At 47.7% G+C, this 27494-nt stretch overlaps 2 protein-coding genes across 3 annotated transcripts; both read right to left on the bottom strand.

The window, feature by feature from the left end:
* Nucleotides 1-193: 193 nt before the first annotated feature.
* Nucleotides 194-18268, bottom strand: LOC148838641 (heterogeneous nuclear ribonucleoprotein U-like protein 1). 2 transcript variants are annotated; one of them, XM_088909837.1, is made up of 16 exons: nt 18196-18268; nt 17486-17787; nt 15907-16068; nt 14922-15099; nt 14761-14834; nt 14526-14665; nt 14323-14422; nt 13897-14009; nt 13343-13609; nt 8973-9095; nt 8584-8712; nt 5884-6052; nt 3858-4133; nt 3142-3347; nt 2764-2946; nt 194-2445 (listed from the first exon to the last, which is right to left on the bottom strand). In XM_088909837.1, the coding sequence occupies exons 2-16, from the start codon at nt 17706-17708 to the stop codon at nt 2329-2331; spliced, it is 2460 nt and encodes an 819-aa protein (XP_088765963.1). In that variant the 5' UTR covers nt 17709-17787; nt 18196-18268; the 3' UTR covers nt 194-2328. The 2 variants fall into 2 exon arrangements, with proteins under 2 accessions (XP_088765963.1, XP_088765964.1); XM_088909838.1 differs by having other exon boundaries at nt 3172-3347.
* A 3526-nt stretch (nt 18269-21794) lies between these two features.
* opa3 (outer mitochondrial membrane lipid metabolism regulator OPA3) lies at nt 21795-26853 on the bottom strand. Its single transcript, XM_088912296.1, has 2 exons — nt 26684-26853; nt 21795-23494 (listed from the first exon to the last, which is right to left on the bottom strand). The coding sequence occupies exons 1-2, from the start codon at nt 26823-26825 to the stop codon at nt 23166-23168; spliced, it is 471 nt and encodes a 156-aa protein (XP_088768422.1). The 5' UTR covers nt 26826-26853; the 3' UTR covers nt 21795-23165.
* Nucleotides 26854-27494: the final 641 nt, after the last annotated feature.

Raw genomic sequence — 27494 nt, 5'->3', positions numbered from 1 at the left:
AAAGCCATCAGAAATGAAACTGGAGCCACAAACACTAGTCCTGGGAAGATACGGCGTCTCCAAATGAAACTAATCGATCACACTTAGTCCAGATAAATGCGGTCCTGAGTCAAAGACATCCAGAACGCTTGGATGACTACAAGCTCACTGACCAAGTTCGCAAAAAAATGAAGAGGCAGAGGCAGGACACAGCTGGAGTTATCTGATTATATTCTCATACAAAAAATGTGTCTGAAACGTTGACTGGACAGAACAACGTGCAGGTACACAATTTTACAGACCTGGTATAAAAAAGATTTACACACACACAAACCTGGCAAAAACAAAAACAAAAAACCCTAAAATTAACCGGCTGGAAGGGGTGCAGGGGCAACAAAGGTGCTTCTGAAAATTTAAAAAGGTACATTACAAAACCTGCAAAAAAGCAACTCAAGATAAAACTCCCCTCAGAACAGATGTTCCTATTTTTTTTTTTACAATCACTAATGCAGAAAGGAAACTCATAGACACTTAGATTAACGTAAATGAAAATTTCAGGGGTTTTATACAGATTAAATTAACAGCTATGTAATTTTTTTTTGCACAAAACCAAAAACTAGGAAGGACACATAAGGGTTTTACAAAGCGTTTCACTGCTTCTGAAGCAGTGGCGACATCCTTTTGTGTTATATTTTGTGATCTTGGATCGTTAAAAAAAAATAAAGGTAAAGAAAGCTACTTAAAAATAAAGGACCCATGTTTCCACAGACATCTCCTGTAGGTCAGGGCAGTCAGTTCAAGCCTAACGGCTCCCACCCTCTGGTTACCATCCACAACTTACACAGAAAAAAGAAAATTAACAGTCCATTAGAGAAAACTTCCAGGCTCGGACCATCTGCCCTGAAGCTCTGGACAGGATCTGTATTTTGCTCTGAGAAAATGGTATTGTTTTCCATTGGCCTGGTAAACTGAAGTAGCTTTGTATATGAGGCCATCATGCTACACAGGGCAATGAACCTGTAGATTATATGGAGCTGTGCATTAAGCTAAACACATGCACAGCTGAACTCCAGACACAAGGGAACAGCTCAAACTTTTTTTCCAGCTCTCCCTCTAGCACAGGCTGTAATGCACAATAGGGTGGAGTTTCCAAGCGTGTAGCTTTCTGTAATGGACTAAAAAAAAGCCAACTGATCAGAGACAATGAAACCCAACTTGCACCTGCACTCTACTTCCCCCTACTGCTCCCGGGATAAGATAAGATTAGACCCGTTACACACCGCCCTGCCTCCATTATAAAAAAACCTGTCTTGTGAGCATCATCAGGCACCGCCTGTCTCCCCTACTCACAGCAGGTCTGCTGATGAGAGGTCACACTGAGTGTAAGGTCTACCCCACCAGTAGCAGGGGTCCTCTGTAGACAAGCTGCACTGCGTGGTGGGTCTATCCCACCAGTGGCGGGGGTCCTCTGTACACAGGCTGCACTGCATGCTGGGCCTACCCCACCAAACAGTAGGGGGGCGCTGCAGCTAGGCCGCACTCCTTGTAGGGTCTACCCCACCTGAAAGCACTAACATAAGGCGGCCCAACCAGGGAAGGTGCCCCAGGAGCTCAGGTGGGTATTTACACCCCACACCTTGCCGGTTCAAGCTCAAGTCACACCAAGACTTGGTCCTGACCAGGATCCCCCCCCAAGTATTGGCGCCACCAGGGGGAGGGTCAGGATTAACAGGGCTGCTCTCGCTTGGCTTTCTGGCTCGACTGCAGCAACTTGCCAGGTACTGAAGTGATGCCAGCATCAAGTCTGCTGCCAGGTGGTGCGGAGCCCACGGTACGTTAAAATGGAATGGTGGGCGTGTCAAGAGGAGCATGTCTGCACAACCCCAACTCTCCCAAGCAGGTGTGGCAGTGCCACCTCTTGAAAAGTGCTTCCATTTCCAAACTGGATGGCAACATCATAAAAACACACCCTAAAAGGAAAAGAAGAAACTGATGCTGTGGAAATCTGAGCTGGGGAGAGGAACTCTCTCCCCTGGCTCAGAGACCGCGGTGTGACTCCTAACGGGACACACGACTTGCACCAGCACGAGGGAGCTAGCCTGAGGAACCCCCGCTGTGGAAACTGTGGGGACCACGAGGGAGCGAGAGAGTGCGAGAGGGATAACAGATAAAAAAGGAAGAAGGGGAGCTGGCAGGTAGCTGGGAAGTTCATATGATGGTACGCAGAGGGTAAACAGAGAGATGTCTGCTTCAAACGGGCTTCTGTTTGCTGTGTGTCAGCGCAGATAAGCGGTATGAGGGGGGTGGGAGCACAGGACAGTGGGGTCACTGCTGGAGCTGCTGCCATGGTTACTGCGTGCCCGAGCCCTGGGTGCTGCCAGAGTAGTTGCCGTAGTTGCCATAGTTGCCATAGTACTGATTCCACTGGCTCTGGTTTTGATAATACTGACTCCACTGCTGGGCGTACTGGAGGACAAAAGAGAGAAGAGAAAGGTTGTTACACAGCCTGCACTGAGCCAATGAGACAGGTGAATCCACTGCTCGCACAGCCTGGGGAGACCCCAAAGCAGGCAATGCAGAATGCAAACAGGAGAACGACTTCTATCAAAAGGGCATTCGGGCTGAATGGCAGTTAGCGGCAATCTTTCCTGCTTGGCAGTTAGTAGCTAAGTGACCCAAAGATCTCATCCAGCTTCCTTTCACAAATCGACAGAAGAAACAAGGGAGAGAAAGACAAACAGATAGAGAAGAAATAGAGAAGAACCCAGCCGCTGCTCAGCCCACCTGCTGGTACTGCTGCTGGTTGTAGCCCTGCTGCTGGGTGTAGCCCTGGGTGGTGGCAGGGGGCTGGGTGTAGGCCTGGTTGTACCCTGGGTACTGACTGTACCCGGGATAGTTGTAGCTCTGGTTGTAGCTGCTCTGGTTGTAGGCTCCTTGGTTATAGGCTCCTTGGTTGTAAGTCTGGGGCTGCGAAGGTTATGAGGAAGAAGTTAATTTAACAATGACAACGAGCTTACAAACATCACAACTGTTCAGGCGAGTTGGAAAAAAAAACATTTTTATGGGCCGACAGGTCAAAAACAAAGCATGAACAAGGAAGGCGACAAGGGGCCTTTTACAGCTGTCATGGAAACAGTTGGAGTGCGAGCGAGAAGCTTGTACCTGCTGCTCTGCTGTGTCCGCGCTCCATACCTGAGCCTGGCTGTAGCCCCCGCTGCCCCCTTTGCTGTATGGAGCGACGCGGTTGTGGTTGTAGCCGCCACCAGACTGCTGGTTTCGGTTGTAGCCCCCGCGGCCCCCTGAGCCACTGTCGCGGTGATTTCCACCGCTCCCCCAGCGGTTCTGGTTGTACCCCCCACGGTTGTAGCCTGCCAAAGCAAGGAATGCATTACCTCCGAGAGCTGATGACACACACACACACACACACAGAGAGATAATGAACAGGACAGAACATACTACCCTGAGCACGGCCACTTAACGCGTGCACAAAGGAGTCATACACAAACACTTCACGCACTCAGAAAGAGGCTAAGACGCTCTACACTGGACAAGACACACCAGACTGAAAATGACAGACGCAGATGTGAGCACGTGTGTGCAGTTCAGAGCCTTGAAGAGTACAGATGAGTTCATTACAATCGGCACCAGCTAATACAAATTTAAACCCGACACAAAAAACACTGAAGAAAGGGGTCAGTATACAGAGCACTCAGCCTGAAAACTGAGGAGGGTTAAAGCTAACATGGTGACAGAGGTAGGTAGGTCAGCACACACAGAGATCAGTAGAGAGACAGGAAGACCGAAATGCACACAGGAATTGATGGCCACCGTGAACCCGAGAGACCACCAGGCCGAGACCAGACATCTCCTCCTCTCACCTCCTCTGTAGCCCCCAGAACCGCCTCCTGCCCCTCCGCGGCCCTGGTACCCGCCCCTGCCGCCCTGCGGGCCGCCGCGGTTGTCATAGCGCTGGTAGCCGCCGCCCCGGCCCCGGAAGCCGCCGGGACGGTTGTCGTAGCGCTTGTCCGGGGGCGGGCCGGCCTTGCGCCCCTCCTCGTTGTACTGCTTCACCAGCTTCTCTGCCTCGTCGCCCTGGAGCTCGATGTAGGTCACGCCGTCCAGGAACTCGCCCGCTTCCGGGAGGGTGAAGTTTGCTGGGAGACCAGACAGAGCAGGGCCAGAGGAACCGGTCCGCCGCAGGACGGAGACGCGGAGAGAGAGGGGGAGGGGGGAGTCGCCAATCCCAGCGCCGGCCAGTCAAAGGGACAGGAGAAAGTGGAGCGGAGAACCAGCCGAACCACCATGGAGACAAAGAGAGACACGTCAGTTAACATCTGAGTGGAACAGCGTCATCCACAGAGAGAAGAGGAGGAGGAAAAGCGAGAGGAGGTGGGGTGAGGGAGTGAGTGTGTGTGCGCATCTGGAGTGCCGAATGTTTTAAAACACTTTCTGAGGACAAAAGTTACCTCGCAAAACAAATGGGAGGGAAAATTTGCCCCGGTTTGAAGGAATTAAGGAGGGATGAAAAGAGAAAGGAAGGTGTGAGGAAAACACCAGATGAAGAAAAGGGTTTTGAAGAACAGGTAGGAGGAAATGATGCTGCTGCAAACCCAAACATTTGCAATCTGAGCCAAATTAAAATGACTGAATGATGTACTAGTCCTGCAAAGCAGGTTTAAGTGTCAGCATTTTCAACCATTTCTGTTCAGTGATCATGCACAACCTGGACGTGCGTTCAATGAGCTGTGTCCCTCTCTCACCGCTCATTTGTCTCCACTTCCACCACTTTATTGCAGCTGTGGTCGCCAGACTAAGGCACAGGGTTCGAGTCTGAAATTAAACTTCCTTAAATTAAACCCTGCCATATGTAAAAATGACCACCGGCACTGGGGAAGAGGGTAGCAAAATATTACAAGAAAAAAACTAGCCAGCCAACTCATCCTCCCTGAAGTTTCTTTCTTCAGGGTCATATATGCAAAACAGAAATTAAAATATTTCACAAAGAAAATCTCATCTTGTTTTCACTGTTTGTGCTACAGTCCGGCACGTTGAACGCTGTGGATTGGCTGTAAAGCGGGTCACAATATTTTCGAGCTGCTGCATAGTGCTGCTCTTTTGGACATCATCTGCCTGCTGCAAACAGCAACTCATGGCACGTAATTCAACAGCCTGTCTCATTGTGAACAGATGGAGACCAGGCACGCAGTAAATGAGGGTCTGGTGTGAGTGACAGACAAGGGAACCTGCTGGTGGGCTGCAATGGCCTCGTTCGGTGGGGGGGGGGGAGAGAGCAGCGAGAGCCAATCGCTCCACACAGGAACAGAGCAGAGGAGGGCGCTCAGAGTGTCGGAGCTAACCGATCCGAGGAAAGGGACAGTGGGATCATGGCGCCGACAAGTGCAGCTTCTCCAGACCGGGTCAAAACATGGGAATAATTCACTCCAGGTTAAAAAAAGCCCCACATTTACTGAGGCCAGTGAGTACAACATGTTAAGTGCTTTGAACAAACACAGAAAACATACAGCTTTGCCATTGACTGTGATTGAAACAACCCCATCACAGGCTTGCCAAAATCTCACCATTACTACTATCAGTGTGAAGTTTGGGGTTTGCAGCATTAAAAAAAAAAGTAGAACAGGAGATTAAGAAAGGGGAACTGGGAGAATTCCAACAAATTAGAAGAGGAAACGGGAAGAAATCTGAAGGAATAGGTGGGAAAAGAGGATAACCGTAAAAGGAAAAAATGGAAGGACAAGGTGGGAGGGGACAAGGGAATATCATCTTCCAAGTTGGGTTGAAACAGACGGCAACATAAAAAAACAGTAAAAAAATAGAAAATAAAAGCAGATCTGGTTTTTTTTTAATTGTTTTTGTTGGTTTTTTTTTTTTCCAAAGAACTCCTACCTTTCATTTCTAAAACCGCATGATCTGGCACATCCTTCCCTTCCTCATCAGTTCGCTTTAATGTTCGCTCTTTTAAGTCCTCGTCCGTGGGACAAATTACAATAGCCTTGCGTTGAAAACCTTCAAAAGGACGCATTTTTCGTCTCTGGGCTGATCCATATACATTTGTCTAGCAATGGTGACAAGAAAGAAGTAAAAGCTGTTCATTATTGTTGAGTTTGTGCTTTACGTTACGGCTTTGCCTTCCATAGGAGGGAAATAGGAACCCTGCAAGGATGAAAGTTAAGAGGTTTTTCCCTTTTTCTCGTTAGTCTACTTCGCTCGGGTGTCTATTTCAGGAGCTTATAGCTGGGCTCTATCTCACAAGCCCAGAAAACCTACCTCAGGTTCAGGACACGGGTGCGCCTACGTCAATGGAAAGAAAAAAAGTGTAATTATGGGGACCCCCCCCAACCCCTAAGTGACTCGGATGGATCTGATTATCTAGACATCACAAGTACGCGTCTTTCGCATCCACCATAGCAATAGTAGCAATAAACGCCTTTGCCTGCAAAAACGTGTCCTACTGTCCACTGAGTCCCACTCATAAAAGCCACAAAGTCAGGGAATGAAAAACATCATTCAGATGTGAGGTAAAGACAGCCCAATCATTTTTTTCATATTCCTTTAAGTTTCAGGACACAGAACACTGCACACAGACTTGAGGCTCTGATATGAGGGATGGGGATGTTCTGCACTGTGAAAATTCTGCCTTCACTTTTTTTCCCCATCAACATAACTATTAGACTTGTTCTAGTTTCCACCCAGCCCCACTAAACCTGTGAGTTACTAAATCAGGACTCCAGGAAGTGAAAACGATGGTGGCAGAGAGAGAGGGTGAGGCAGCGCAGCTTTCAAGAGAGTCCTGGGTAAATCGGTCAGTCACAGCAGGTGGCATCACCGTCACACACCTCACAGGTAACAGACAAACTAAGAGTGACCAGACACGGTGTGGAACATGGGACTACTTCTACAAGTCACTTCATACCTTTCTAAACTGGAAAGTCTTCCCACTTCATGAAGAATGACAGCTCATTCCAGACTTGTTTACAGAAAGATGGCTGCACTGTGAAGCTAATGTTTTAACCTTGCTTTGGTCATATAACAGTGAGGCCTGCCAACTACCAAATAAGAGCAGTTCAACCAAATAAAAGCAGAAGAGCTCTATAGCTCAAAGAAGTAAAACTTGAAAAGTCTTCCTCATAAAAAAATGACCTTGCTAGCACAAACAAGTGCATGTCGAAAACAGGAGGTTTTTCGAGTCATCTCTGCAAAGAAACTCATTTTCTTGTCTAAACTCTGACATGTTCAGAAAGTCAGAACTCCCTTTTCGGAATCCTGAGATCTGAGGGGCTGAAGAGGCCCACGAAACACTCAGATCCCGTAAAAAGGTTTGGATCTGGAGATAAAAGCTTCATGTTTACCAAATTCAAGTCTAGCACTGCATTGGATAGTATTGGCAATGAGCACAACATCTTCCTTGTCACACTCTCCTATCACTGTGAGGCAGGAAAGGGCAAGGCTTGACAACAATTAAAACCCCTGTTTCAGAATGGTGCTTCTAAAAAGAAACTAGTACACGTTACGAATTTAAATGAGTGTACACACACAAATACCTTCCGAACCTAAACGGGTCAGAGAAGTGCAAAACTTCTCACAGTGGATTTAAAGGAGGCTGAAGAATACTGCTTAACCAATCGGAAAAAAATGAAACCTAATATCTTCCAGTACCTGTGATGTAATTTAAGTCTATTTCCCATCTTTACATTAGATACTTAAGTAACACAAACATACTTGTTGAAGTGACACTTACTGACTATTCTAACAAAAGCATCTCGAGTCTGCCAATACCACTGCAACTGTCTGTGCTTGTTACCATCCCGCTGCAAATCAGAGCAAGGACAACATGGCTTAAAACCTCCTGTCTACGCTAATGGGGTCCCCAGGCCTTACCTGTACTTACCTGTTCTTCATTCGACACACTGTGCCTCTGACTCAGACAAACACACAGTACCTACCTGCGGATACTCACGGTCTCCTCAGGGACACCTGGGAAACGTCCACTAGACCCTACCTACCTCAGAGTACCTGGACATCAGCGCACTGAAAAGCCAAAGTCTGTTAAGTTTGTTTTTCACTTACCTTTTTCATTTTTTTACAATACAATATTCAACAGTTCCATATGCTACGTGTATAAAAAAAATCTCTATGATATAATCAAAGGCTATGTGAATTTTAACTGATACATATTTACGATTAACTTAGCAACAGAAGGTGTATTTCTTACTCACCAGGCAGATTACTTGTTTTTCAACATCATAATATTCACATGGACTATTAGTACGGTGTAGAAAACAGTTTCTTTCAACAAGACACATACAATATATAAAAAATAAAAGAATCAGTATATATTCGGTGCTGTCATTCTAATGAAATAACAGTTCTAATGTATCTATCTAGAAACCATCACAGCAACAACAAGTTTAAGGAGAAAAGAAAAGTGAGGTCGAGTCACATGAAGTGTTACAGAAACAAATCCATATTCCTTGTACGCTAGACAGACAGCAGCAGGTGTGCGCGCGCGTGTCAGTGAGCAGGAGCACAGGTGGCAGGTGTGCGAGCAGGGGGCTGCAGACAGGACTGGGGGAGGGGGGGCAGTACCTGGTCCAGGATGTAGTTGCGCCTCTTGCGCGCGGCGATCTGGATCAGCCTGTTCAGACACTGCGTCGCCTGCTGGATCAGCACGTCCCAGCGCCCCGCGTAGTTACGCTGACGGCGCAGGCCCATCACCTGGACAGGGGCAGGAGGCAGACCGAACGCCGTTAAGAAGAGTGCCTGCAGATGCGGACCGACTGCAACGCACACGCCCGTCTGTGTCTGAGCCATTTACAGGACCTTACAAAGTCAGGTGGCCTGCAGAAACAGCTGTGTGGTGCAAACCGCAACTCGGGGTGATGAATGTGGTCTTCATAAAAATGGGACCACACTCCATCGCACTGTCCTCCAGAACCAAACAGCTTCACACTGCCATCACGAACTCAGACCCGTACCTTCATCTTCTCCATGATGGCATTGGTGCCCAGGATGTTGTACTTCTTCTCGGGGTTCTGCTCCGCGTGCTTCATGGCCCACGTGGTCTTGCCCGCCGCAGGCAGACCCACCAACATCAGGATCTAACAGGAAGGGGGGGGGGGGGGGGGGCAACGTCAGAAGAGGAAACAAGCCAAGCGCGCCGCTCCCCACAGCCACGCTACGAGCTTGAGAATTTCATCACGATCTGAACATTTCACCAACTTCTACAACACAAGCAAAGGAAAGGAAATTGAATCCTGTAATCAGACGAGCATTCCCCTCACCCACCTGCCCTATTGGATGTGGCCTCAAAAACAAGGACCTCCCTACTGCAACCTGAACCTGTACACCCCCCAGGCCCCCACATTTCCGGGATGGGCCCTTCAACGTCAGGAAGTAACCCCAAGTACAGACAGTCTAGTCTGGGTTCAGGGCTTGAACTCAAGTTAACATCATGTCTAAAACATCAGATGCTTTTAGATGTTTTACTCAGCACACATGCTAGAAAACACTTTTTTTCTTTGCAGTCCAATATTTCACCCAAAAGGTGGTCTTTTGGAAAGGTTTCAGGTGCCCTAAATGTATCCACAATAAACATGCATGACAAACACCCTTTGTCATTATTTTCATATCGCACAGCTGTCAGACTCTTCCCTCGATCTCTCTGCATACTCAGAAGCTTTTTAATTTATTTCCATTATTACAAGTGGGGATTTCAGACCTGCTTTAAAAAATATAATGTTTCTCAGCCTTTCAAGCTAATATTTTTCTTAATCCTCTAGAGGGAAGCTTTTTACATCTCACTTTACATACCAGTCAAAGTGGAGACAGAAAAATGCCCCCATTTGCACCACTGTGAAAAACATCAGGCAGACAAAGAGGTAATCAAATACCCTCAACTAAATCACTCAATAAACTGTTTGAATCTCCCAATAGATGATTGTAGTCCTGTCCTGGACTAGTTCGAAAGTGTGCAAATGTAAAAAAAGAAAAGGTAGATGTTTTTTCAGTGTTTACTAGAAAAAAAATTTATTAGAAAAAAAATTTAAATGTACAAAATGATCCCCAAATTTACATCCATCCAGGGACGAACAGTGAACCAACTCAGACACACAGCAGGTGCACCACGGCAGCAGGTGGCGCAGAGCGGTCAGCAGGCCCCTGGCCCGTCCTTGTTCTGCAGCCGTTCGTGCCACTTCCTGAAGCAGTTCCTGTCCACGATGAGGCACAGCGCCACGTCGCAGCTCTCACACTTCCAGGGCGTTTTGTTCCTCGCCTTCTCCTCAGTGCATAAAACACAGTACTTCCGCCCAACACTGCTCTTAGAAGAGGGGTTTACTATCTTCCCGTCCATGAGGGCTATAGGGACACACAGCCCCTGTTTCTTAGTGCTGGGCATGGCCTCCTCAGCCCCGATGCCCACAAGCTGTTTACAGAGCTCCTCCCTGAACACTTTGTGAGAATAAGCCTGAAAGCTCTGAATCTTAGCCAGGTCCTTGTGAAGGAGGTAGCTGTTCACAACCACCATGTCAATGAAGTGAAAGAAAACCTTCTTGTACCACTTTCGGGTTTTCTGCAACCTGCTGCAAAAGTTTACCCGGGCATCTGACAAACCCACACCTCCTGTGTGCTGGCTGTACGCCCTGACAGGCGTAGGGACGGGCAACATCTTCATCTTCAAGGATCCATCTTGGTTCCTCACTCGCCGGTGGGCTATTTCTCCTTTGTACGCTTTATGGACGCTGCTGCACATCGTGACTTCACGCGTATCCATCCACTTGACGAAGAGCAGATTGCCACTTCTGAGCCAGCGCAGGGTACCTCTCTTGGCCTTTTTAGGCATTCTGTTTTCTGTTGCCCGTGGGAAGCCCTCACGATTGTCCCTCATCATTCCACAAGCTCCTACCTTCAGTGCATAAAGGTCTCGAAAGAGTGCTGTGCTGGTGTAAAAACTGTCCACATACAGGTGGTACCCAGTGCCTAGTCGTGACCCCTTTATGAGCTCCATAACAGAGTCATAACTCAGCCCTTTCCCTGAAGCACTGTGAGACTTCCCTGTGTAGATACTGAAGTTACAGGTATATCCACTGGTGGCATCAGCCAGCACAAACAGCTTGAGGCTCCACCTTGATGGCTTCTGGCTCATGTACTGTTTGAATGCAATCCCGGCCTTTGAGGGCCTGATCCGTTCATCGATTGTAATGCTCTGATGGGGGTGATAGTATGTCCGACAGGCCTGGATCAGGGAATCCAAAAGGGGTCTGAGACAGAAAAGGTGATCGTGTTGCGGCGTTCCTCTTTTTCGATAATTCTTCTTATCTTCCTCCGGGTCACTGATGTGCAGAGTCCAGGAGATATCTTCAAATTTTGTCCTGGACATAACACTGCGGCAGACTGGAAGATTGTACGGCACACGGGGACTCCAGTAATCCCTAATATTATGAGCCGTTAGGAGACCCATGTAAATCACAATGCCCATGTACCGATACATGTCCTCCACTGACACTGGAACCCACTGTAATTTCCTCCCCTGAGCCTGCAGCCTTTCAGCATTTTTATTTGTGTTTGTACAGAGACTCTGTACAACACCGAGACTGAAAAAGAGCTGGAAAAGATCTAGCGGGGAATACGTCTTGGTGGTGTCCAGCTGTGGTCCAGGTGTCCGCTCTGGACAGAACGGGAACTGCTCAGGTTCCACGTCTTCTTCCTTCGCACTCTTCCACCTGTCCTCGGGGTCCGAGGCGGAGGAGGTGTGGGCGCGTGCCCCCCTGCGTGCCACGGGACTTGACAAGCTGCTATGCGGAGAAGCTAGAATATACCGCCTTCTTTTACGCGGACGAACAGCAGCACACTGACTTGTGGAGGCAGTGGGGGTTTCTTCAATGTCCTCACTGAAAACACACAAGAGAATAAGAATAAAAATTTCTCCATCAGCACTGAGCTACAGACAATGAACCCGGCTTCTCTAAGTCTGGCTGCCAGACAGAAAAAAAGTTTCCTTCATCCCCACTCGGCAGATTACAAACCAAGGAGCACCTTGGCCTTTGAAAAGTTAAGAAAATAGTCTCTCAAATTTAACACTGAATTAGAATTAATAATTATTTGTACATCAGAGAAAACAATGACAAATATATATTTCTATATAGACTATGACACCCGTATAAAATCATCTACAGTTAAATGGGCGTATTGAAAAATATATATAATAACTACTGATAGTGTAGTTTTATAATATTACACTTACAAATCCAGCAGTGGATCTAGTCCATCTTCATATGCTGCTTCAGAGACAGAATCAGCGCTGTCCAATCCAGAGAGCCCATCATCACTTTCTGTATTGGTGTCGTTCTCGCCAATCTCCACAACAATTTCAGGAATATCTCCACTTTCCTGCTCCTTCTCATCCTTGCAGGCCATTTTCTTTGGTTTTCCAAGCAATGGAAGTGAGAAAGTGCCACAAAATATTTTTGTTTTACTTTCGCTGCTGAGCGAAATGATGTGCTCACGCTCTCTACTGAAGTTTGGCTAGAGGGGTATCATTCAGCCCGTTGCTGGATGAGGTGACGGACGTCAAATTATCTTTGGGCGGCTCGAGACCTTTGCTAGTTAGTTCGTCTGTCAGCAGCAAAATGCAAAGCTAATCTATGCCAGCTTTTGTTGAACCTCGAAGGACTGCAGGCAGTGCAGAGCTGCAATCTCAGCAAAGGGACAGTACATTCGGAAAATTCTGTTGCCGTTTCACTGAAATTTTAAGGGTTTTGTATATTTGTGCAAGTCATCACATTTGTAGTATTTCATTGTAAAGAAAGCAAACGCGCAATTGTCTTCATTTTGCTTACAACATCATGTATATTACACCATCATGTAAATGAGTTTATATGTACACATCCTGCTGCAGGACTGGCATTTGAAATACACAATCCGGAAGTCGAGACGGTCTTGTTTTTTTATGTGTCGTTTGTTGTGCTGTGCTTTGATTTAGTTGCTAACATTTCATGAAAGTGACTGGCAGGGCTGCATACTTTCCAGGATAGTGCTGCCTCATTAACACATCGGGTTTCTAAACACTCATTTCACTACTGAGAAACGTTCAGCAGCTGGAATTAAGAGGATGCAGAAGATCACTCACACATGTAATACGCAAAAATTTTAAACTTAAAACTTTGAAAGAAATTACATGATGTGAAGTGTAACCCCCTGGCACTGTCCCACAAGCGCCCACGAGGAGGAATTAAGAGATTAAAAGCATCAAACTCCACTTCAAACTCACCACTGACTGGGATGAGGACCCAGTTCGTCCTCATGCTTGTCCCACCCCACCCCTCTCCTGCTCCACCGCCCATCTCACCTCGCACTCCGACTTGGAAGAGGGTCCCACCGTGCCGCGGACCCTGTCCTCCAGCGGGACGCTCTGGATCAGAGAGTAGCCCTCTGGGATGGGGAAGTAGGGCTCGTCCTTCTGCCCGAAGTTGAACTCGATGGCGCAGTTCTTGACCAGGACGTGGGGGAAGAGCGCCCGGCCTGCCAGCTCCTCCTTCCGCACCCGGAAGCCCTCGCCCAGCCACTGCCCGTTCTTGGAGAAGGCCATCTCCACGTCCTCCCCGGACTCAAAGTCCTGGGAGGGAGAGGAGCGCAGAAGGGGGTCCAGTGAAAACGACAGGGAGGAAGAGAGAAACGATAATGAGGAGGGGAGCAGGTTATGGCGGGGGGGGATCCAAAAACCATCTGAAGCACCCCTCCCTCTTCGGAGCATTAGTCTTCTCTCCCTACATCTCTTTCCTCGACCCCAGGAAGAGCAGCCCCCTCCCTCACCTCCTCCTCCACCCAACCCTACTGCTCTGTGACCGATGGGGAAAAACCGCCCAGCCCCGGCCCACAGCTCAAGCGCAGCTCAGCACTCACAATGTAGCAGCCCAGGACGTCGTTCTCGCCAAATCTCTCGCCGTAGTCCTCGAACTTGCAGTTTGTGGACTTCTTTCCCGTTCCTCCGTACCCGTACGAGAAGGGCTCCTCACCTGGAACCGGAAAAATCACAATTAACATCCCCTGTAATAACCAGCAAGAGGTGCTAGTGTCCAAAGTCGCCCTATTTGTACTTATTAATCGAAGATCACATTACCACAGCCATTTCTCACAGACACAGCTCCATAAGGGACCTACAAAGCTCAGTGCACATGAAGACAGGCAGTTGAATCCCTGTGTACGGACGGAGTGAGGAGCTCATGACTTCTCAAGAGGCGGCCACTGTGAGCACGCTGGTGTCACAGAACGAATGATGTCAGCGTTCACAGAGTGCGTCGGCAGGGCCCAGAGAGCGGTTCTCCTCACCCAGCTGAGTGCTGCAGGAGTCCAGGGACCAGCCCACCCGCACCACGTGGGGGTCAGGCTCGCTGGTGGGAAGGTGCTTCACCGAGATCTCTTCATTGATCTGGGGAAGCAGACAGAAGCCGCAGTTACAGCTCAATCTGCTCGATGGCAAGAGCTCGTGCCGGATCGAGCAGCTGATCAAGGCGCGAGAGCGGGACGCTGACCTTCAGCTCGTAACAGACGCGTCCCTTGGTGACCCCGTAAGAGACGCGCGCCCCAGACCACAGGTAGGCGAAACCCTCGATGGTCAAGGGGTAGCCGCTGTAGCGGTCGCGGGACACCTTGAAGTGCAGGTCACAGTTATCTGGGGGCAGGAGAGAGAAACAGCGCGGATTCTAAAACGCTGGCCTAAAAATGAAATGGTGCTCGGCCGATCAGAAACTGGAAGCCCGGACTCACAGGTGTCAATGGCCACCAAGGTGTCGTCGAAGTCCTCCTCTTCCTCCTCTGCAGGGGGCTGTGGGGAACGGGACCTGCAAGCGACAAGAGACAACGGACATGAGAGAGAGAGAGAGGGACAGAGGGGGACAGGAAAGCTGGAGACGGAAGGGAGCAGGGACCTCTTGTCTTCGCGGTGCTCGTAGTAGCTGTGGCCCCGGCTTTCGTCGTACGGCCTCTTGCGGCCGTGGGGTGCCGCGTGGCGCTGCTCCTCCTCCACTTTGGGCTTCACGGGCTGAGAGGGCTCCGTCACAGGAGCAGACTCCGAGACCAGCTCCTCCTTCACCTCCTGCTTCACCTCTGAGAAACACAAGCACTGTCACACAGGCCCGCTCACACATAGCACAGCAGCACTGGCAGGGGACAGCACAAGGATACACAACTACCAGCTCTAACACTAACCAGCACAGCTGACCTACAAAAGAATAATACCCCACCCACATCAATTTCTCTGATGAACTCGGCAACTGTCACAGTATATTTAGTGGATGTCCAATAAGCAAGCAGCTTTACAATTAGGGGGTTGACTTAACACACAAAGGATTTAAACAATTTTCACAGATTGTTCATGGTAGAGTTTTGTTCAGGACAGTACAACAGACATTATGAAAAGGCTAGAGAAACTCAGTTGAGAAAAAGGTCTGTTTTGCTAAATGGCAGCGTGTACCACGTTCCAGCTCATCTGTCTTTGTGGTGTGGATACTTTGTCCAAATGCAGTCTTTGAGGAAACACCGTAAACTCATTTGTCTTTGTGAATAATTGTTCAGAAGCAAAAAACATGCTTTTCACACCTACGGCACTATTTGGAGTTTATGGTGGCATTTGGCAAAATTCCATGACTGGGCAATCTATTCAAAAAAAGCCCCAAAACTTTTCTTCCCCAATGTTTTTATAAAAATACAAAACTAGAATCGCCAGCTAATGTTGGAGTGACATGATTTTCAACTGATAATTCTCAGTGATAATGGCTTTGGCTACAGAGGTGTACTGCACGAGCTGGTTGGATTTAAGGAAACCCAGATGATGGATTAAGGGTTTAAGGAAACCCAGATGAAGAACCTGCAATGAGGCAAAGCCCACAAGCTACCTGGCTGACTCGGACTCACCTGGGCTGCCCTGGTGCTCTTCTCTTTCAGACTCACACTCCTCCTTTATCTCTGGCTCGTTCATGCCATCTGCAGACAGCTCACAGTAGCCCTGGTGTAGGGGCTCCTCACCCTCCATTCCTCCGCCTTCTCCATTCTCCTCCTCCTCCTCTTCTTCCTCATCTGCTCACATATAAAAAACAACAGATTTTACTTTAAACGTCACCTTTTTGGAAACCCTGTTTACATGTAGACCAGATTTTTCTTCTTCAAACCAATTAATAGTGAGAGCCAAGTTTAAAGCCAATGCACACAAAGAGTCCTGTTACAACAGGGGCTACAGTCCCAGTGCAGTAGAACAGTCCTGTTACAACAGGGGCTACAGTCCCAGTCCAGTAGAACAGTCCTGTTACAACAGGGGCTACAGCCCCAGTACAGTAGAACAGTCCTATTACAATAGGAGCTACAGCCCCAGAGCAGAAGAACAGTCCTGTTACAATAGGAGCTACAGTCCCAGTACAGTAGAACAGTCCTGTAACAGTAGGAGCTACAGTCCCCGTACAATAGAACAGTCCTGTTACAGTAGGAGCTACAGTCCCAGTACAGTAGAACAGTCCTGTTACAGTAGGAGCTACAGTCCCAGTACAGTAAAACAGTCCTGTTACAACAGGGGCTACAGTCCCAGTCCAGTAGAACAGTCCTGTTACAACAGGGGCTACAGTCCCAGTACAGTAGAACAGTCCTGTTACAATAGGAGCTACAGCCCCAGAGCAGAAGAACAGTCCTGTTACAATAGGAGCTACAGTCCCAGTACAGTAGAACAGTCCTGTAACAATAGGAGCTACAGTCCCAGTACAATAGAACAGTCCTGTTACAATAGGAGCTACAGTCCCAGTACAGTAGAACAGTCCTGTTACAATAGGGGCTACAGTCCCAGTACAGTAGAACAGTCCTGTTACAGTAGGAGCTACAGTCCTGTTACAATAGGAGCTACAGTCCCAGTACAGTAGAACAGTCCTGTTACAATAGGAGCTACAGTCCCAGTACAGTAAAACAGTCCTGTTACAATAGGGGCTACAGTCCCAGTACAGTAAAACAGTCCTGTTACAATAGGGGCTACAGTCCCAGTACAGTAAAACAGTCCTGTTACAACAGGGGCTACAGCGCCAGTACAGTAGAACAGTCCTGTTACAATAGGAGCTACAGTCCCAGTACAGTAAAACAGTCCTGTTACAATAGGGGCTACAGTCCCAGTACAGTAGAACAGTCCTGTTACAACAGGGGCTACAGCGCCAGTACAGAAAATAAAAGTCTTACTAATACATGCTTACAACAAATCCGCACACTCGTGTTACGGCTCACTAAAGCCGTACTATTTTCAAACAAGGGAACTTCGGACTTCCTCCGCGCCAAAACCTAGTCCAACACAAAACTTTAAGAGTCCAAACCATGCTTCCTAAAAACAGACATCCGGACCCCGTGTACCAAACCCTTAGGAATCGCTTCGCATGAAGCTCAGCTCTGAAACGGAAAGCAGATACCGCGCAACTCGGAACTTGAATGATGCCGTGCAGCTAACCGATTTAAAGAAACAACTCACCTTCGTCTTGGTAGTCCTCGCCGTCTCCCGCCTCCCCGCCGCCGGAGTACGCTTCCCCGAGAGCGGCCGGCGGTCCGCCTCCCTCCCCGCAGGCCTCGGACTCGAGTGCCGCCTGCAGCCGCTCGGCGAGCTCCGCCTTCAGGCCGCGGGTGTCCAACCCCCGCCGCTGCAGCTCCTCCTTCAGCTCGTTCACTTTCAGTTTCTTCACGTCCACCGAACTCATCGCTCTTCTCGGGCGGATAAAATGGTGAAGCAGCAGCCCTTTGCTTTTGAATTGGTACAAGCAATCCCACTTATAAGCTCTAAAGAGAAAACGACACAAGAAAATCCTCACTGGCTGCCTGCCGGCCTGGTCCGCAGCGCAACTTCCATTGTAAACAAGCGCCGCGACCCGGGAAAACTTCGTGGCATTAAAACACGAGGTTACTGCCCCGCTTAAAAACACTTCAGGTGCACCGAGAGCTGCTTTTTAAATACTGAGGTCGACATTCAAACACAAACAAATTGAACTGGCTTTTAAATGGCTCGAAGGAAGACGAGGCAAATTCAAAACAGCACTCGCTCGAAAACAGCGCCGCTGCTAACCGACGATCGCCTTTAAATCCCCACCAAATTCCCACTTTTTATCACGGATTATTCCGAATGCAATCTACAAGAGCGCTTTCTGATCTTTACGGTACAATAAAAAGAGTTTAAAGGCGCAAATTTACCTCTCTCTCCTCGACTCCCTGCACAGCCGTTACCACGGATTCACTTGCAGTTCCACAAAATGGCCGACATTCCCCTCCTTCACCCCCGGTTACAGACTAACCCCGCCCACCCATACCGGCTTTTCCGATTGGTCTAAAGGGGCGTTCGTCCGGCGCAAAGGTAGAGGCTACCACCAATCAGTTACGCCGTTCTGCATTAAGCACAACGTCAGCGTCGACGATGGCAGGGGCGAAGGCGATTGGCGGATGCGAAGTGATTGACGTGCAAATGGCTACGTCCACGACACTTTTCCCGGCGAAATTGCAAACTTGAGTCTGCGCAGACGTACAGCGTACTGTTTGTGGGGAATCGTCGTTCGGTGTGGAGATAAACATGGAGGTGGCATGGAGGGATGTTATGATCCGCAGTAGAAGCTGATGCAATTGAAACCCCTTTGGGTAAATTGCAACAAACCGAAAGCAACGTACTATCTGGACTTGGGCCCCTGGTTAGCGCTCAGCCCCGTGATAAGATGATGCGCTACCTTAAAGGGAAACCGCAACGCTATTTTCATATTTCGGGGTTAAAAAGATTCAGCATTGATGTGTGCATTTCAAACCGCAATAAAAGTAAAGTGTCCACAGTAACTTGTCAAACCTCCCATGTACATCACAAAATAGAGGAAATGTCCAGGTAAGCACAGCCCCATATCCTGCGGTACAGAGTGAGGCAACAAAACGGGTCACGGGGGAAAGCAGGCTTGTGAATACTTGTCTTTTAATCCAGTAGAAATGTTGCTTTCCATTTCGACACGGTTTTGCCACCAGATACGACCTACTTGTTCACTGTGCGTGTAGATCACGTTGGAACACTTCTGCGGTGAAATGCCTGCTGCCCAACCCGTTCTTATTCGCTCGTCCATCACGGTATATTAGTCAATATGAACAAGAGGTTTATTCCCTGCTGACAAAAGAAGAAGAAAGAAAACACAACGTTTCGGCCGTGGAGCCTTCTTCAGGTGTGAGGAAGGCTTCAGGTGCTTACACCTCAAGAAAGCTCCACTGCCGAAACGTTGTTTTTTTTCTTCTTCTTTCCAGCATGGAATAAACCTATTGTTCCTTTGCAGCCTACGCATGCTGACGCAGCTCCCCACCTATAATAATAATTGCTTACACTTATATAGCGCTTTTCTGGACACTCCACTCATGGGGACCCCCCTCCACCACCACCTATATATATACCTCTATTAGTCAATATGGAGACTAGTGAGCAGGAAGGGTCGTATCGCGTCGCGATTCGGGGGACCTCGAACGCGAGTCTGCAGTAACACGGCGACTTGCGGTACTTTCCCGAAGTTCACGTTTCGTGCTGAATTTGAAATGTTGTAATTTTCTTCTGGAAAGTGGACGGATTTTGTTTTGTTGCCGAGATTTAATAACGGGTCTGAGGAACGAGGACTGCAGCTCCCCTTTAAGATCCGCTGCAATGAACTGGGCCGCTGAAATACGTTCATAGCACCGGTACCAAACCTCTTCTCAACTGCAACAAACCCAAAGTGAAGTAAAGCCAACTTATTCTCTGTACCCCCAAACCCCGAATACGCCTGCTTCCCCACGAGAACTACAAGTGTAGAGTCCCCCCACCACAATAAAATCACAAATCTATTCCACTGACACTCAGATGTGACAGAACACATTGAGGACTTACACCCCATTAAATACGTCTTTAATTTCAGTACCCTTCTTTCCCCAGGACACCTGGAAGTTCAGATCGCATACAGATTCTAAGAAAGATAGACATTGAAGTTCACTATTATTAAATTGCACTTTGATTAATAAACAGATGTACGGATAAATTGCATTAATAATAAACGTGGTGTGACTGGAAAGCGATTTTAGGATCTTACTTAAATATTACTATAATCGTCCAAGCAGGTGCATAAATTCATGGTATAATAATAATAATAATAATAATAATTGCTTACACTTATATAGTGCTTTTCTGGACACTCCACTCAAAGCGCTTTAAAGGTAATGGGGATCCCCTCCACCCCCACCAGTGTGTACCCCCACCTGGATGATGTGATGGCAGCCATAGTGCACCAGTACGCTCCCCACACACCAGCTCTCAGTAACTACGCGGGCCGCTGGGACGTGCTGATCCAGCAGGCGACGCAGTGTCTGAACAGGCTGATCCAGATCGCCGCGCGGAAGAGGCGCAACTACATCCTGGACCAGGTACTGCCCCCCCTCCCCCAGTCCTGTCTGCAGCCCCCTGCTCGCACACCTGCCACCTGTGCTCCTGCTCACTGACACGCGCGCGCACACCTGCTGCTGTCTGTCTAGCGTACAAGGAATATGGATTTGTTTCTGTAACACTTCATGTGACTCGACCTCACTTTTCTTTTCTCCTTAAACTTGTTGTTGCTGTGATGGTTTCTAGATAGATACATTAGAACTGTTATTTCATTAGAATGACAGCACCGAATATATACTGATTCTTTTATTTTTTATATATTGTATGTGTCTTGTTGAAAGAAACTGTTTTCTACACCGTACTAATAGTCCATGTGAATATTATGATGTTGAAAAACAAGTAATCTGCCTGGTGAGTAAGAAATACACCTTCTGTTGCTAAGTTAATCGTAAATATGAATCAGTTAAAATTCACATAGCCTTTGATTATATCATAGAGATTTTTTTTATACACGTAGCATATGGAACTGTTGAATATTGTATTGTAAAAAAATGAAAAAGGTAAGTGAAAAACAAACTTAACAGACTTTGGCTTTTCAGTGCGCTGATGTCCAGGTACTCTGAGGTAGGTAGGGTCTAGTGGACGTTTCCCAGGTGTCCCTGAGGAGACCGTGAGTATCCGCAGGTAGGTACTGTGTGTTTGTCTGAGTCAGAGGCACAGTGTGTCGAATGAAGAACAGGTAAGTACAGGTAAGGCCTGGGGACCCCATTAGCGTAGACAGGAGGTTTTAAGCCATGTTGTCCTTGCTCTGATTTGCAGCGGGATGGTAACAAGCACAGACAGTTGCAGTGGTATTGGCAGACTCGAGATGCTTTTGTTAGATTAGTCAGTAAGTGTCACTTCAACAAGTACCTTTGTGTTACTTAAGTATCTAATGTAAAGATGGGAAATAGACTTAAATTACATCACAGTTCTTTGGAAAAAACAACACTTGACCGGCTAGCGCCCCCTAGGCAGGAGGTGTGAAACGCCTAGGAGGTACGTTATTCAGGTGTATGTGAATTCTGAAAAGGGCAAGTATTTTCCCCACAAAAGCAATAGGGCAAATAATCTGCCATCGTGCTTGTGAAATTGCCCCCGTGGGGTCCCCATCTGGGGTATATCCCGCCCGGCGCCCTTTGCTCCCTGGTGACCCTTCAGGGGATAAAGCAGTAAGAAATCGTAATGATGGAAGTTCCCCACACTGTGCAAAGTACCATATCTGCGTTGTAATATAACATACGTGCCTAACTACACAACACACCAGTAACAACATCCCCACCGGTGCTACAGATAAAGACAGAGAACAAGCAAAGTCATGTGTGTTTGGTGAGGTCTCTGTCCCTCAGCAAAAACATCAACTTCACACAGTCACAACCGCCACTATTAGAAAATTACATTTATTTTACAATACAATACTTAATTTACATTTGTTCAAACATCCAGCACGGGCATCATTCCTAGTTATTAAAGGGAATCACCATTTAAACTTTCTCATCAGCATGGAGGGCTAAACTCACCTACTGTCGAACCCCTGGCACTGCCCTGACGACTGTCCCTCTCCGTGTGCGCTGTGCTTGAGAGGGCAGGGCCATCAGGCCTTGTGTGTGTGGATTCCTGTCAATAACGGGAGGAAGAACTAGGAAGGTGACCCCAGCAGGACGGTGACTCTGGCAGGCTGGGTGACGACGTCCCCTCTGTGAAACTCGGTTTATGTCAGGTCTACGTCAGACCCCACAAAGACAGGGCCACAAGCGTGTGTGTAAGAGAGAGAGAAAACATGACCGAACACTTGGCATCACTCCTGTGATGTCATTTTACCTCTGCTGGACCTCTCTGAATGGCTTTAGTTTGCAGCCAGAATACAGAAAACAACTTGTGCAGCACAGACTAGACCAGCCTGTTTGGAGAACCCCAGTATAGACTGGCCAAGCCAGGGTACTAGAGAAACCCAGTATGGACTAGTCCAGCCCACTGTAGACTAAATCAGCTTGGAATGGGCTGGAGTGGCCCTTTACTGACACACATGGATCTTCGAGAGCTCAGTGCTTCAGTACGATCCAGACTGGTACAGAGCACACCGTTTCTGTACAGAATGGACCAGCCCACTATAGATGAAACTGGCCAGTACAGGATACACTATTCTAGACGTATAGATTATAGCACCCACTATAGGCTACACCCACCCCGGAGGGATGAAAGCACTATACTATAGTGGTAGCATAGATTACCCCAGTACAGAAACTTTCTTCATAAACCACCCCAGTTTGGTCTGGGCCCTTTCTTTAAAAGCTAAATGAGCCCACTGAAGACCAATTTGGCTCATTACAGACAAAATGGGCCTATTAAAATCCGGCGCTGTACTGAGTAGAACATCCTACAGCAGTCGAGTGTAGACTACTCCAGTCCAGCCTGGTAAGGACTAAACCAATCGAATACTGAAAATGCCAAATCCAGTACAGACCACAGAAACAAAGCAGAGAATACGCATCTTCTCAGTGGTGAAGAAAACAGGAACGGTTCAGACTCGCATTAGCACTGCCTGAACTGGCCCTGTCGCGGGGTGAGAGAAGAGTCAGAGGGGTCACTTGAGAGAAGTGTGGAGGCTTCTGGGACAAGCGAGCTGGCAAGACACTCTCCTCTCGCGTCTGGCCTCTCCGTGACCTCCAGTCCTGTCCCATCATGCTCCAGCACACCAGAGGGGGAGAGCGCAGGGAGTGGCGGTACTGTCCGGCTGCGGGCGCCCTCCCGCTGGCTACTTGCCGGGGGTGCTGGGCAGGGAGAGCAGAAGCCTGTTGACCTCCCGCAGCTGGGCGTCCAGCGTCTCGGAGGCCAGGCTCAGCTCGGCCACCTGAGTCTGCAGATCGGCGAGCGTGTGGTTCAGCTCCTCCTCCTTGCGCCGCGTGTTGGCGCTCTGCCGGGCGTACTCCAGCACCATGCAGCCCCCGCCCACCAGGAAGATGATCGCCTCCCCCAGGAGCTCAGCCCCCAGCTCGGCTGCCGCCTCCTCGTTCAGCGGCTTGATGGTGGCACCTCGGAATCCCATGATCCTCATCTTCGTCCGCATCTCAATCCAGTGGTACACTGGGCACACGGAGGGGGGGGTTAGAGAAGAGAGAAAGCCACACTGGAGCAGCCAAGCGAGACAGAATTCATTCATTCATTCATCTGGTGATGAGTGTTAATGTGAAACTGCAGATGATCAGACTGAGAGTCTTTCCAGTATCTACAGGTCTGGTGATGATGAGTGTTAATGTGAGGTTACAGATGACCAGACTGACAGTCTTTACAGTATTTACAGATCTGAGGATGATGAGTGTTAATGTGAGGTTACAGATGACCAGACTGACAGTCTTTACAGTATCTACAGGTCTGAGGATGATGAGTGTTAATGTGAGGTTACAGATGTGACAGTCTTTACAGTATCTACAGGTCTGGTGATGATGAGTGTTAATGTGAGGTTACAGATGACCAGACTGACAGTCTTTACAGTATCTACAGATCTGAGGATGATGAGTGTTAATGTGAGGTTACAGATGATCAGACTGACAGTCTTTACAGTATCTACAGGTCTGAGGATGATGAGTGTTAATGTGAGGTTACAGATGACCAGACTGACAGTCTTTACAGTATCTACAGGTCTGAGGATGATGAGTGTTAATGTGAGGTTACAGATGATCAGACTGACAGTCTTTACAGTATCTACAGGTCTGAGGATGATGAGTGTTAATGTGAAGTTTCAGATGATCAGACTGAGTGTCTTTAAACTGTCTACAGACATGATGATGATGGGAGCATGAGTTTAAAATTTTGGATGAGCGACAACAGATTCTTTCATCTCAGAACAAGATTAATTTGAACCCACTGGAATTTTAAAGGGTTGGTTCCCTGTTTCGTCCACCAGGTGGCAGGGCTGCCCATCACCTCTAGCTTTAATACAAAACCTCAACTAGTCAACTACTGCTGAACTAGGAACAAGTAAAGGTTTTATTCCAGGCTGAAAAGTAAAGAAACACAATGTTTCGGCTGTGGAGCCCTTTTGAGCTGTGAAGGCCAAAATGTTGTGTTTCTTTTCAACATGAAGTAAACCTTTATTTGTTCCTTTGCAGCCTACGCATACTGATGCAGCTCCCTACTTGAACTACTATTGAACTAGACAGACACCCAGCAAAGCACTGCTCACCTCACATCAAGCTCTTCCATATGAATATTCCATTAACTGGAAGTGTCTTAAAAATGGCTCTAGAGTGGTGGCAGTGAATCCGTCTTGTCTTTATTTGTTTTGGATGTGTACCTTGTAAAATTCAGGACACTTCCAAAAATGCTTTAAATTGTAATGGAAATGACCAATAAACAACAATAACAAACCCTTACACGTATATTATTATTCGTGTCCTTCAAATATAGAAAGGGACCCACATTTAAAATCGCATCAGAAAGATAACACCTCCTACAGCACAGTGGTCCAACTATACACCCTGTGTGACATTAAAAATGTTAGCATACACAGTTAAAAACTCAGAATTTAGATTTGGGGGGTTACGTTAAAACTGTGTGAATCAAGCCTCTTCTAGAATATTATGTACGATTTCAATAACCACATTATAGAAAAGTTATTGAGACTCTAGAATTAGTCTGGAGAAGAGAAAACAGATACATTCTGGGGCCGAAGGGAATGTATCCTACAACGACAGGCTGAAGGAGCTGAGTCTCTTTAGTCTGAAGGGAGTGTCCCACACTGACAGGCCAGAGGAACTGAGTCTCTTCAGTCTAAAGGGAGTGTCCCACACTGACAAGCCGGAGGAACTGAGTCTCTTCAGTCTGAAGGGAGTGTCCCACACTGACAGGCCGGAGGAACTGAGTCTCTTCAGTCTGAAGGGAGTGTCCCACACGGACAGGCTGGAGGAACTGAGTCTCTTCAGTCTGAAGGGAGTGTCCCACACTGACAGGCCGGAGGAACTGAGTCTCTTTAGTCTGAAGGGAGTGTCCCACACTGACAGGCCGAAGGAACTAAGTCTCTTCAGTCTGAAGGGAGTGTCCCACACTGACAGGCTGAAGGAACTTAGTCTCTTCAGTCTGAAGGGAGTGTCCCACACTGACAGGCCGGAGGAACTGAGTCTCTTTAGTCTGAAGGGAGTGTCCCACACTGACAGGCCGAAGGAACTAAGTCTCTTCAGTCTGAAGGGAGTGTCCCACACTGACAGGCTGAAGGAACTTAGTCTCTTCAGTCTGAAGGGAGTGTCCCACACTGACAGAAGGAATGCAGGTATGACGTCTGTTGAGTAAAGGAACTGGATCTCTTGAACAGAGACAACTGCGAGGGAAGCTCATGCTCATGTGCTCTGATCCACCAGCACTGCCTGGAGCACACTTACACAACACTACAATTTACTCATCAGCTTTCACCTCTGACACATTTCAATTGCTTGTTATAAAAATGACTTTTATATAAAATTTTATATTGCTTTTTATAAAGAACTCACTCTTTTAAAAAATACCCCGCAAATTTCTCATATGAACACTTAGGATTTCTACTGTAAACTAGGCCATAGTCAAAAACAAAATACCGTACAGTTCAAAACATGATACTCATGACACTCCAATTAATTTCCCCTTGGTCTTTACCAGTCATGGCCTCCTAATAATCCCTATCTCTGAACTGGCTTCATCACTGTTCTCCCCAGCTGTAGCTTATGTGTGGGGATACACTCTGGCTGCCGTCTAATGGTGGAGGTGGAAGGGAGTCCTCATGGCCGCTAAACGCTAAAACGCTATATAAGTGTAAGGAACTATTATTGGGATCGAGGAACGAAAATGTGCCTGTTTGGATTACAGACTTCACGTTTGAATCAAATAACATGTACTTAAAAGTACACGTGTTTGACACCGGAGAAACTGCACACCTGACTCGCTGTGTATCACTAGAGTGCATTCAAGAACAAAAATAAGTTCAGAAAACATTCAATGACAAGGGGGTAGCGCCCACACCGGTCCTTCCCACGAGGCCATTGGGCGATCTCGGGAAACAGACACTCTCTTCCTGAGCCCACCTCGTCACCGGATTCGGTTATCCTTATGCCTATCAAATCACCACGTCCAATAAAAACGTGGCAAGACCTCGATGCGGCCTACTATTGGGCCATACTTCGAGATAGCTGCACGCTATTGGTCCTCTTCGCACGTCTGTCAGCCTAGACACGCCCCCTTCCTTTCCACAAAACGCCCGTTGGGTCGAAAAGCCTTGGTTTATAATGCGGACGCCACGATACTCACGGTTGGCAGGCGGGAGGCAGATGTAGTTTTTGAAGAACTCGCTTCTCCTCGCTCCCGCCTTAATTCGGTTAGCCACCGGCTTGCTCATCTGCCGGACTCCCAGATACAGCAATTTAGCGATAGGAAAAGCACCCGCCACCATCTTGGCGGAAATACGTCACTGTCGAAGACGGGCCGAAAGACGCAGAGGGGAGTAAAAAGGCGCGTTACATCCTCGTCGTGGACGTCATTAATATTCATGAGCTCGAAGAACGCACTTGTGGGACTGTGTAATATATTAGTCAGGCTCAGTTTTTGAACATTTATAATGTCTTTTTGTAATAATAGGTAGATAGCATACGCATAAAACTGAACTCTCTAATACTACTTCATCCTTTAATACTTATAAGGTGGAAATGCGACGTTTTGCTTAAATTCCATTAAAAACTTGAAAATTAACAAGGCAAAAAAACACTTGATGTACGTATTTTTTTAACTCATTGGGTCCTGATTGTGATTGCCTGTGGCAGCATACAGTTTCTTGTTTTATCTTTTTGTGCACCTCACGTTTTTGGAGTAGTTCGAGTAGGGAGCTGCGTCGGCAGGCGTAGGCTACAGAGGAACAGGTAAAGGTTTATTCCTGTGCCGAAAAGAGAAGGAAAGAAACACAACGTTTTGGCTGTGGAGCCTTCTTCGGGTGGCTTTTTTATGATTTATTTTTTTAATATCTTTTCTCTTTTGTTTGTATTTTTTGATGGTCAATCTCTCTCTCTCTTTCCTAGCGTTAATCCCGCATCAGCAGGGTCCGCTTGTCGGCCTGTCTCCATTTGGT

The sequence above is a fragment of the Atractosteus spatula genome, chromosome 3, assembly GCF_055471065.1.
Source record: "Atractosteus spatula isolate fAtrSpa1 chromosome 3, fAtrSpa1.hap1, whole genome shotgun sequence".
NCBI classification, from domain to species: Eukaryota; Metazoa; Chordata; class Actinopteri; order Semionotiformes; family Lepisosteidae; genus Atractosteus; species Atractosteus spatula.
This window is presented reverse-complemented; position numbering and strand designations above follow the sequence as displayed.

What these genes read in the sequence shown, in the direction of transcription:
- LOC148838641 (XM_088909837.1), bottom strand. Translation starts at nt 17,708, where the DNA reads ATGAGTTCGGTGGACGTGAAGAAACTGAAAGTGAACGAGCTGAAGGAG. An exon ending in ACGTCCTGGGCTGCTACATT is followed by an intron (nt 13,610 to 13,896) that starts GTGAGTGCTGAG and finishes TCTCCCTCCCAG; the next exon opens with GACTTTGAGTCCGGGGAGGA. An exon ending in CGGACACAGCAGAGCAGCAG is followed by an intron (nt 2,947 to 3,141) that starts GTACAAGCTTCT and finishes TAACCTTCGCAG; the next exon opens with CCCCAGACTTACAACCAAGG.
- opa3 (XM_088912296.1), bottom strand. Translation starts at nt 26,825, where the DNA reads ATGGTGGCGGGTGCTTTTCCTATCGCTAAATTGCTGTATCTGGGAGTC. An exon ending in CTGCCTCCCGCCTGCCAACC is followed by an intron (nt 23,495 to 26,683) that starts GTGAGTATCGTG and finishes CCGTGTGCCCAG; the next exon opens with TGTACCACTGGATTGAGATG.